This window comes from Conger conger, chromosome 3 (genome assembly GCF_963514075.1).
Source record: "Conger conger chromosome 3, fConCon1.1, whole genome shotgun sequence".
Lineage (NCBI taxonomy): Eukaryota > Metazoa > Chordata > Actinopteri > Anguilliformes > Congridae > Conger > Conger conger.
The window spans coordinates 31,033,531-31,043,966 of record NC_083762.1 but is presented as its reverse complement, the minus strand read 5'-3'; the positions used below and the strand labels follow the sequence as shown (position 1 = coordinate 31,043,966).

The following is a 10,436-nucleotide window of genomic DNA, read 5'->3' as shown; positions in this document are numbered from 1 at the left end:
TATGCTGATGGTTGCCAAAGGGATTTTGCATGCTTTTTACCTCATTTTTATACTCTAGTGCTGGAATGGCACACTATAGTACTTTAGACTGCGATTAACTAGATTAAAGTAATGTAAAGTATATGGTATCGCCAATTTCACTTTGTTTGATTTTATTTACAATAATTGTAAAGGGTGCCAATAATTCTGGCACCTGTGGTTTTCAGAAAAATATTGGATTACTAAATAAAAAACAATGAAACATAAGAGTAAACGTATTCAAATAAAAGTATATCATTATTATGTTTGAACATAAGCTAACGATCATTATCTATGTTGTTTATCATATTCAGCCTTTTTTCTAAAATTTTTATTAAAGGTGCCAATAATTCTGGAGCCCATTGTAAAGGTTCATAATATGCTAGCACTTTGTCATTGCGACTTTGACCTCTGCTAAAGCAAAGTGAAAAATATAATGAAACTATGTTTTTTTGCAAGAAGTGTAATGTCTTACTCATATGCAAACAGTGTTGTCGATATTCTGAGGCTCTATTCGCAATTCCCACCTTGTTATTCTGTTCTCTGTTGACTGGAATACTGCAGTTACCATCAGGCCCCTCCAGCTCATTCAGAATGCTGGTCCTTGTTTCATCTGCAGTTAGTCAAGATACACACGTCACGCCTCTCCTCATCCCGCCACTGGCTCGCAATTGCGGGTGCCCTGAATAAAATACAAATCACTTGTCCTATCCTCTGGTGCAGTAAGGCAAACAGCACTCTTGTACATGCAATCAATCATGAAACTATCATCTCCTGCCAGACTATTCCAGTACACACCTATTGGCCACCTTACTGTCTTTTTATACTGCCTTTTGATCATGTGTCCTCCCTAACCTGGCATCCCAGTGGTGGACTGACCTACCCACCACATTGAGGACAATCTTGTCACTGCTCACTAAAGACTGGGAATGCACCTAATGCTGAACTCTGATCATTTTTCATGGGTTTACTAGCTGTACCTACTCTGAATCTAAAACAATACCAATCAAAACCAATTTGCTACCTTCTATGGTATCTAACATTTTAAGATGATGTCTTTACTACTATCCATTGTAACCCTGATGACATAACGTCAGTACTGTCTGTTGTTGCTTATACCTGTCTGTACAGAGCCCTCCAAAAGTATTGAAACAGCAAGGTCAATTCATATATAAATAAAAGCTGAAATTAAGATACATCATCTCATGTACATATTTTGACCTCAAACTCAATTGTCTTCAGTATATAGCAATTTACCTTGCTGTTCCAATACTTTTGAAAGGAACTCTATGTACTTATGTGGATAATGCAGTGAAATGTAAATGTTAAATACTGCAGATATTTCCTTTGTATTCACATATATGTGTTTCCCCCACATCTCACTGTACTCTGATTCAGCTTGATAATAAATGTATTAGCATGAGTTAACATTGTGTAACCTTGCAGCACTGCTAACTGTAGGAGAGCACTAATTTGCATTCAGCATGGCAGTTTGTTATAACCCAAATCCCTCTGGTATTGGGTTGAATTGACAAAATGACCAGGAAGGCCTAATTAAAGCTGTTCAGCTCAAATGCATTGATGTATTACATCTATTATACTTGGGTTCAATAGGTGCCCTGCCAGAACTGCCACAGCCACTAAAGGCCGTTGAACAAACTAAATAAATACAGCAGAAGAGCTATAGGAAAACCAATTGGTCCCAAAAGCTGGACATGTTGTGTCAAGCAAGCCTGAGATTTATTACTCTATAAGCTTACATTAGAAAAAAAAAATCAGTATACTCACTGTGGTAATAAAGTGGAATCTTCAACATTTTGTCAAAGCCTTTCACAGCATTATGTTTTCCTGAAATCCACAGTGCATCCATTCAATTATGGGGAATGAGGTGCATGTTTGTCACTTCTCAACTCCCCTTAAGTCCCTGTAGAGTGTTTCTGAAGTGGGCCCATAGGAATTTAATCTTTCTATTGCTATTTATTCATTTGGAGAATGCTCTTATCCAGAGCGACTGAGCGAGCATATAAAGTGAATAATACAAGAGTCGTCGAAAGAAGGGCATGGACACAGAATAGTAAGTAACACATTAAGTAACACAAAGCGACAAGTTAAACAGCTGCAATAAAGTAATGCGGGCAAATGGATGCAAGCATTTTAGAAAATTATTCTAAGGAAAATCTTCCGTAATGGTATTGGTTTAAAGGACGCTGGCATGGGAGCACAAGGGCTATAACTTTCCTCACACTCGCATTTGCACTGCTCTTAACAATGATTTATGACACATGATCAGGCTTCGGTCTTGGTTAGGACACCTGAAGTGTCAGTTAGAGTGTAGGTGTTGGATATGTCCTCGATAAAATGGAAGTCTTGGAACCAAAGGGAGTATTGCAGTGCATTCTAAGCAATATTATTGCTCTGAGAAATGTCTTGGGGGAAAATGAAGGGAATGAGAGAGGGTGGCTCCTCCCTCCATTCACTTAGTTTGGATTGGGATGCCCTTGCTGGTGACAGGTATCTTACATCTGGGTCAATTTGGGGATTCTCCCACCAATTGAGGGTGAGTGAGTGAGCATGAATAAACATGAACATGTCAACATCAAATTTATGAAAGCTATAGCTATGTCATTTTTTGGGGGGAATATCATTCATGGGTTTGTTACAAATAATGTTGTTTATTTTTAACATAAGCTCATAAGCAGTCTTGATTAGTTCATAAAACTTCCGGGTACAGTGGTACCCATTGTTCTATGAGTTATTAGCGAGCTTTAAGCTCTATGGGAATTGGATTTTATCCAATCTCGAGACTGAAAACGATCTACGCAACGCCATCTTGATGGCCAATCAGGGCAAAGATGCGCTTTAGCGACCGAATTTGCATACGGTGGCTATATAAGCGACATCGCAGGCCGTCATTCTTTCTTCGAGACAAATTTTCAGCGAAGGAAAGAGACAGGGCCTGTGAAGCTTAAAGCTCGCTAATAACTCATAGAACAATGGGTACCACTGTACCCGGAAGTTCTATTTCTTTATTAGCTTCACTTTAAGCTCTATGGGAACCCTATAGCCCACGCCCTGTCGTCAACATCAGCCCCCTGATGCAGAACAACAGGCGATGGCAGTGATAGCCAATCAAGAGGGGCTCCCCTCAATAGCCAGCCCTTTTTTATGCATGAAAAAAGGGGGACTGTATAAACCGAGGAGCCACAACCATCCCCAGCGCTCGGTTCATGTAAACCAGCTACCGAATACCCAAGCCGGGAGATGGCCAATATAAACATGCACGCCTCTAGCCACCGCGTAGAGGCGTTGCACATAATGTGTTTGAGCAGCAGCTACGTCCGATTGGACGCTGAGCTCAGGACTGCATGCGCCACCGACGGTGTCGATGCATCCAGCAGATAGAAACGCACAAAGGCGCATGGCGAACTCCATGACGCCGCTGTACAAATGTCCTGCACACTGACCCCTTTAAAAAGTGCCCGAGAAGCTGCCATGCTTCGAGTAGAGTGGGCGCGAACCTCCGACAGAGGGGGCAAGCCCATACACTCATACGCCCAGTTGATTGCGTCAGTAAGCCAATGGGAAAATCTCTGTGCCGTAACAGGTTTTCCCTTAGCAGCAGCACCATAACAGACAAACAGCTGATCTGCTTGTCGAATAGGCTGCGAACGTCGTACGTATATCGACAGAGCACGCACTGGGCAAAGTTTATGCAGCATAGCATCCTCCTCATCGTCATGAGGAGGGGGCTTGAAAGCCACCAGGTCCAATACCCGTGAGCGGAAGGACGTGGTGATTACCTTCGGGGTAAACGCAGGGTTCGGTCTCAGCACGACTCTGTCAGATCCTGAAAAGGAGAGACAGTCCGGGTGCACAGACAAGGCGCATAAATCGCTTACTCGCTTAGCAGAAACTAGCGCAGTAAGCAGCGCTACCTTAAGGGACAAAGCTCTCCACTCAACGCTCTCCAGCGGTTCGAAAGGAGGGCTGCACAAGGCTTTTAGTACCACCGTTAAGTCCCACTGCGGAACACGGGGTGGGGCCACGGGTTTCAGACGCCGGACGCCCTGGATAAAACGCTTTACCAGGGGGTGGGCAGCCACCGTAGAGCCACTATAGCCAGTATGGCACGCAGAAATTGCGAAGACATACCCCCTTAACGTGGACAAAGATAACCCCTTATCAAGTAGGCTCTGCACAAAGTTGAGCACTACGGATACAGGGCACACCAGGGGGTCCTGAGAGCGTTCGAGACACCAAGTCTCGAAGGCCTCCCATCTGCCTTTATAAGACATTGTAGTTGAGATAGCGCGAGCATGCTGTATAGTATTTACAGCTGCCTCGCTCAATCCCATGTTCATGAGCCTGCTCCTAACAGGGGCCAAGCCGTGAGGCGCAGCCTGCTTGGGTGGGGATGAAAAATAGTCCCCGCCCCCTGAGACAGGAGGTCCCGGCGCTGGGGAAGTCGCCACGGGACGTCGGTCAGCAGCAGGGCTACATCGGCCATCCACTGTTTGTGCGGCCAATCTGGCGCGATCAAAATCAGGGGTTTCCTCTCCTCTCTCGCTTTGGCTAGTACCTGCGGTACCAGACCAAAGGGAGGGAAGGCATAAAGGAGGCCCTTGGGCCAGCAATGGGCTAGCGCGTCCACTCCCAGTGGGGGCGAGCCGGTTGCTGTCATCGCAAACCATAATGGGCAATGCGCATTCTGTCGGGAGGCGAATAAATCCACTCTCGCTTTCCCAAAGCGTGACCACACCTCCGCTACCACGAGTGGGTGAAGACACCACTCTAGGGGGGAGGGACCGCCCCGAGACAAGAGGTCTGCGCCGCAGTTCAGCTGCCCCGGGACGTAGAGCGCCCGTAAGGAGCGAACTCGCGGGTATGCCCAAGTCCAGATCCTCACCACCAGCCGGTGTAGATGTGGACATTTCGTGCCGCCCTCTCGGTTTACGTAAGCGACTGTCGCTTTGTTGTCGCTTCTGATTAGAACGTGTCTGCCCCGAAGAAGGGGTTCGAAACGTTGTAATGCAAGCCATACTGCTGTGATCTCCAGCACATTGATATGAGGCAGAGGAGGGTTCCACAACCCGCTCGCCATCATTCCATTGCAGACCGCCCCCCACCCCTTGGTGGAGGCGTCTGTGTATACAGGGACATGAGTGGAGATAGCGCCCATTGGCACACCGACACTCAGCATTCGCCCATCTCGCCAGTGCGAGAGTGCTCTCACAACCGACTGCGGAATGCGAAACAGCTTTGCGCGGTCTCTCATTGGATCGAAATGCATTCGCTTGAGCCAGAGTTGCACCGGTCTCATGCGTAGCAATCCCAACGGAACCACGGCGATTGCTGCCGCCATTAAACCCAACAGGCGCATAATCGTGATTCCACTGATGCAGCGACCTGGGAGAAATCGGCAAGCGTGGCCTCTCAGGGAAGCAATTCTCTCCTGAGAGAGACGCGCCGTCATTGACAATGAGTTCAGCCGGAGCCCTAGGTACTGAACACATTGGCTCGGGGTGAAAACACTCTTGTCGCGGTTGATGGTGAAACCCAATCCTTCGATGTGGGTTATCAGCATCTCTGTGTGTTTCGCAGCCAACTCCCTGGAAGGGGCTAACACAAGCCAGTCGTCCAGATACGTTAAAACACGTATGCCCTGTTGTCGCAACGGGGCGATAGCAGCCCGCGCCACCATTTCGAAGGTGCGGGGTGCCAGGGACAGACCGAATGGGAGTTTGGTAAATTCGTACGCTCTTCCCAGAAAAGCGAAACGAAGGTACTGCCAATGGCGCTGCACAATGTTCACATGGAAGTAAGCGTCTTTTAAATCTACGAGCGTGAACCAGTCCCCTTGGCTGATTGAGCTCATTACGCGCTTGTGCGTTAGCATCTGAAAACGTCGTTTCACCAAATGACGGTTCAGAGCTCGCAGGTCCAGTATTGGTCTCACACCGCCGTCTTTCTTTGGAACGAGGAAATAAAGGGAATAAAACCCTCGCATTTCGTCGTGTTTGGGGACTAGGCGGATCGCGCTTTTTGCCAAGAGAGTCTCTATCTCTTGGGAAAGTGCGCTGTTTAGATGCAGGGGCATATTCGTTTCCCTTACTCCTACAAAAGGAGGAGGGGGGACAGCGAACTGTAACGCGTAGCCCGCTCTGATTACAGTACTGAGCCATGGCGTCAGCATGCACTTCCGAGTCCAAGCACAAAGGTTGAACGCGGACCTGGTTGAAAGCAGTGCAGACTGTACCACGGGCTTCTGAATCTGCAGAAGCCCGGCTCTTAAGTGGGGGCGGGGTCGAATTCGAGCCAGCGACCTGGTGCTTATCTGTGATAGGCCGACGTAGAGTCCTGGCCGGCTTCGATTCTGAGCCGGCGAGGACTCCAATACTGCCTGAATGTCGGGGAAAAAGGCCCCTTTTGACTGAGAAATCACCATGCGCTGATGCCAGCTTTGAGGCAGAGGGCAAGGGAAATGTTTGTGTAACAATAGGGGGAGTGTGCTTCGTGACTGTAAGGGCGAAACTCGCTCCCGAGTAGGCGCTAGTAAAGTCAGTGATACAGGAGGGGTGTCCGGTCCACTCGACCGGATCGCCTCTATGACACTCTCCCGCGGAGATTCAGGAACGCTTCTGGGCTTTCGATTGAGGCGGGTGAGCCCTGGGTGCAGCAGGGTTGAACGGCTTCGTCCAAGCCTTGCCACTAGCAATAGTGGTAGCGTCTCTACGGCCACCGGGCTGCTCCTCAATTGAGCGCCGGGCTGACGACACAGGAGTGCGGCGAGTCTTAGACCACGAACGGTGATCCTGGCGTCTTGCATCTGAAGCAAGAGGCAGGTGCTTCTGCAGAGTGGGTCTCTCCTCATCCAGTCGCTTAAACCTCGCTATCGCTTCGGTCACCGCTGGACCGAAGAGACCGTTGAGAGAGACTGGGGCATCGAGGAGGGGGACCTTGTCCGCTTCAGGGAGTGCCGAGTTCGCTAGCCATAAGTGCCGGAGAGAGGCTACACTCCAGCCCATAATCCGTCCAAAATCCTGTGCCAACCCCTGGGTGAGGTGCAGGATTGCGCCCGCGTTCTTCCTCAGCTCGGCAGAAACATCATCTGCGAGGGAGGAAGTAAGGGACTCGATCAAGTTCGTCTGTGCTATCGCTAGGATAGCAAGATTGTTCGTTGCATCGGCGCCTTGGGAACCGCAGATAAACGAACGTTCAGACAAGGCAGCTGATATCTGCCCAGACCGAGTGGGAAGGTTAGGCTTCCTTGCGCTCCACCTTGCTGTGGGGGCGAGGAGATGAGTAGCCAAGGAATCTTCGAGTCGCGGAACCCCCTCCGTCTGAAGCTTTTGTCGGCCTGACACCACCGTGAAAGGCGAAAAAGACACTACCGGGGCTTTCGTAGAGAAAGGCTTATCCCAGGTTAGCTGCACGTAGTGCTGCACAGACGGGCAGACGGGGGTCGGTTGCACACCGTGCCTCGGTGTGTCGCGCCTGTACACTGGAGCCACCAGCTGGTTTACAGGCGCTGCAGGAGGAGGGGGCCAGGGGAGCTCCACTCTGGTCGCCGCCGCTTTCATCACGACCGGAAAGTCTTTCAACAGGGAGGGGTGGTGCTCCAACTCACCCGTCGCCGTTGGGATAGCGACAGAGCCGGAAGGCTCCAAACTGTCGTCTGGAAGCATCTCCTGGTCACTAGAGTGGAGAAGGAGGTCGTCGTCCTCGTCCCCAGAGCTGTTAGCGAGGGTCAGGAGCGCCTCTTCCAGATGGGCCGTGTCAGACGGAACCCTGCCATCGCGCAGGTTCGGTCTGTCCTCCTGAGAGTGCATGGCAAAAGGCTCCGGGAAGTCAGCCCAACTGGCGTCTTCGCGGTGCATGCTTGCCCGGCGCAGTAGCTCCTGCGCCCCGAGTGCAGCGCAGGCGGTGCAGGTCACCTTAGTTAAGGCCGCGAGAGCATGGGTCTCGCCGAGACACATAACGCAAGCAGTGTGAGGGTCCGTACCCTCCACGGCTGCGTCGCACCCTTGGCACCGCTTCATGGCGAATCTTCGAGCTCGACGTCGTCTAGCGAGGGCCTTTGAGTCGGGAAAAAAAGCTCCTTCCTCACAGCGGCGCGTTTCTGCTCGCAGAGGAAGAACTTCGGCGTGGTAGAAACGTAAGTCTCCAGCTAGGTTGCTAACCTTGCGCTGAAAATTTGAGAAGAAAGAATGACGGCCTGCGATGTCGCTTATATAGCCACCGTATGCAAATTCGGTCGCTAAAGCGCATCTTTGCCCTGATTGGCCATCAAGATGGCATTGCGTAGATCGTTTTCAGTCTCGAGATTGGATAAAATCCAATTCCCATAGAGCTTAAAGTGAAGCTAATAAAGAAATAGAACTGCTGGGCTGCTTGTACCCCCATGTAGGCAGCTTGGTTTACTGTATAGGTTAAAAACCTGTAAGAATATAAGTAGCATATACATGAGAATGAAAGTGGATAGAAGATACATCTAAACTCTTGCACATAGGCAAAGCAATATGGATACCAAGATGTATTATCATTGGTGAGCTGTGAAAGACAACCAGTGGATTAAAGAACCTTTCATTCTGAAGTTGCTTTGAATTGATTTTTGTTTTCACTGGCTTTAAATAAAAACATCAGTAACTTGTATGTTAATACAACTACAAAACTATTTGATAATATTGATGGGGATTACATCAATATTTTAATGAATTGCTATTGCCAATGAAAACAGTAAAATAGAATCATATGTAACAACCAGCAGCAATTCTTTACTTAATACTCTCCTGGAACCCCTTGACTTTGCTCACATATAAACTCCCTTTGCTTTGCAGAGCCAAGTCCCATAGGCACAGTTACACTGTAAAAAAAACACCATATTGTAATTTCTCGGTAAATTACGGGCTAATAATTGCAGAACATTCACAGTAAGTGCATAGTAGTATACAGTAATTATTTTCCAAAATTATAGAAAGCGTTAACCTAGCTAACGATAACATTACTGGTATTATCCTGCCACAAACATAGTCATAATCGAGAGATACACATACAGTAAAATATATTCATTTCATGCTGAAATAACTGCACATACCTTAAGTATAAGTGACACTACTCTCAAGTCTCTTCTCCCTTAGACGGAAGACACCGCAATTCCAAGTTCTCCTGGATCGGCCATTAAAAATTTAGTAACGGCCATCTCACAGTGCGGTGCAGTCTCTTTAAAAAGCCGCTGCAATTTGAATTCACAGCAGCTTACTGTAATATTCCAAATAATTACCCACCATGCATTGCAAAAATGTCAGAAAGCTGCTATAATTCAAATTTGCAGCGGCTTACTGTAATATTCCAAATAATTACCCATCATGCATTGCTAAAATGTCAGAAAGCCGCTATAATTCGAATTCACAGCGGCTTACTGTAATATTCCAGATAATTACCCATCACGCATTGCAAAAGCGTGATTACAGTAGTTTATTGTGAGAATTTATTGTGAAAACCTGCTGATTGTTAACAGTATACATGTGTGCAGGGAGGAAAAGCTTTGCTGCATCGCTTCCACATAAACCTGCACACGGAGGTGCTGGGAGACCATCAAGCTGTAAGTAAAGTGTGGGGATGGACTCAGTGGGGGAGCAGTGAGGTGTGTATGAGCACAAGGAGGAACTGATTTCCAAAATAAGTTCTAGCAGCTGCCTCCCAGTAGTGCCGATGGGTTTTAGTGTGCTGCTGGCTATGGGGGGTGGAAAGTTCCAGAACCATTGCTGAAGAAATCACCAAGGATGCGACCTGATATGTGCATCAACCAACAGGTAGCACACATCAAAGACAGCAATGCTCTATCCAGTCATGTGATAGTAATCCCGAGCAAACACTTACACTTTGAACAAGCGGCCAAAACCGGGTTTAAGTTTGTATGCTTATTTCCACTGCAGACACCCTTTCCATGTTAATTCAATGGTAACAATATGGTAAAAAAAACCGTCAGTCAGTATTTTTTTCCCACAGGAAAATGTAGTTGCAATCTGTGTTTTTACTTCATCTGATGTCTCCCTTTATGCTGATTTTCTTGTAAGGACAATACAACAATACTTTGTGGATGAATCAGCTATAGTCCACATCACTGCTGACTCACTCTCTCACATGCTCAGTGGAGGAGCTGCCTTCACGGCCCTACTGCTTCTGGCTCCAAATTGAACAACGTCTGACATGATGTCTGATTTGCAGGAGACATCAAACACCCAGAAGTACAAACACGTGATATCTAACATGGCATCTTAAAAAAAGAATAATCCAAGAGCAAATCGGATGTTATACTAATTACATTACCATCACAACTTTTTTACTACCATTACTACTACTAATAATAATATCATTAATCACAAAAAACTATGTTTTAAATTAAACGTTTGCAATTG

At 47.5% G+C, this 10,436-nt stretch overlaps 1 protein-coding gene across 1 annotated transcript in view; it reads right to left on the bottom strand.

The window, feature by feature from the left end:
* Window positions 1-4,375: 4,375 nt before the first annotated feature.
* Window positions 4,376-10,436, bottom strand: part of LOC133123447 (uncharacterized) — a 68,823-nt gene continuing 62,762 nt past the window's right edge. Inside the window, exons 4-8 of the mRNA XM_061233912.1 lie at window positions 7,715-8,204; window positions 7,069-7,207; window positions 6,275-6,476; window positions 5,749-5,986; window positions 4,376-5,424 (exon numbers count right to left, since the gene is read on the bottom strand). Coding sequence (XP_061089896.1) covers window positions 4,376-5,424; window positions 5,749-5,986; window positions 6,275-6,476; window positions 7,069-7,207; window positions 7,715-8,204 — 2,118 coding nt within the window. The remainder of the gene's footprint in view (window positions 5,425-5,748; window positions 5,987-6,274; window positions 6,477-7,068; window positions 7,208-7,714; window positions 8,205-10,436) is intronic.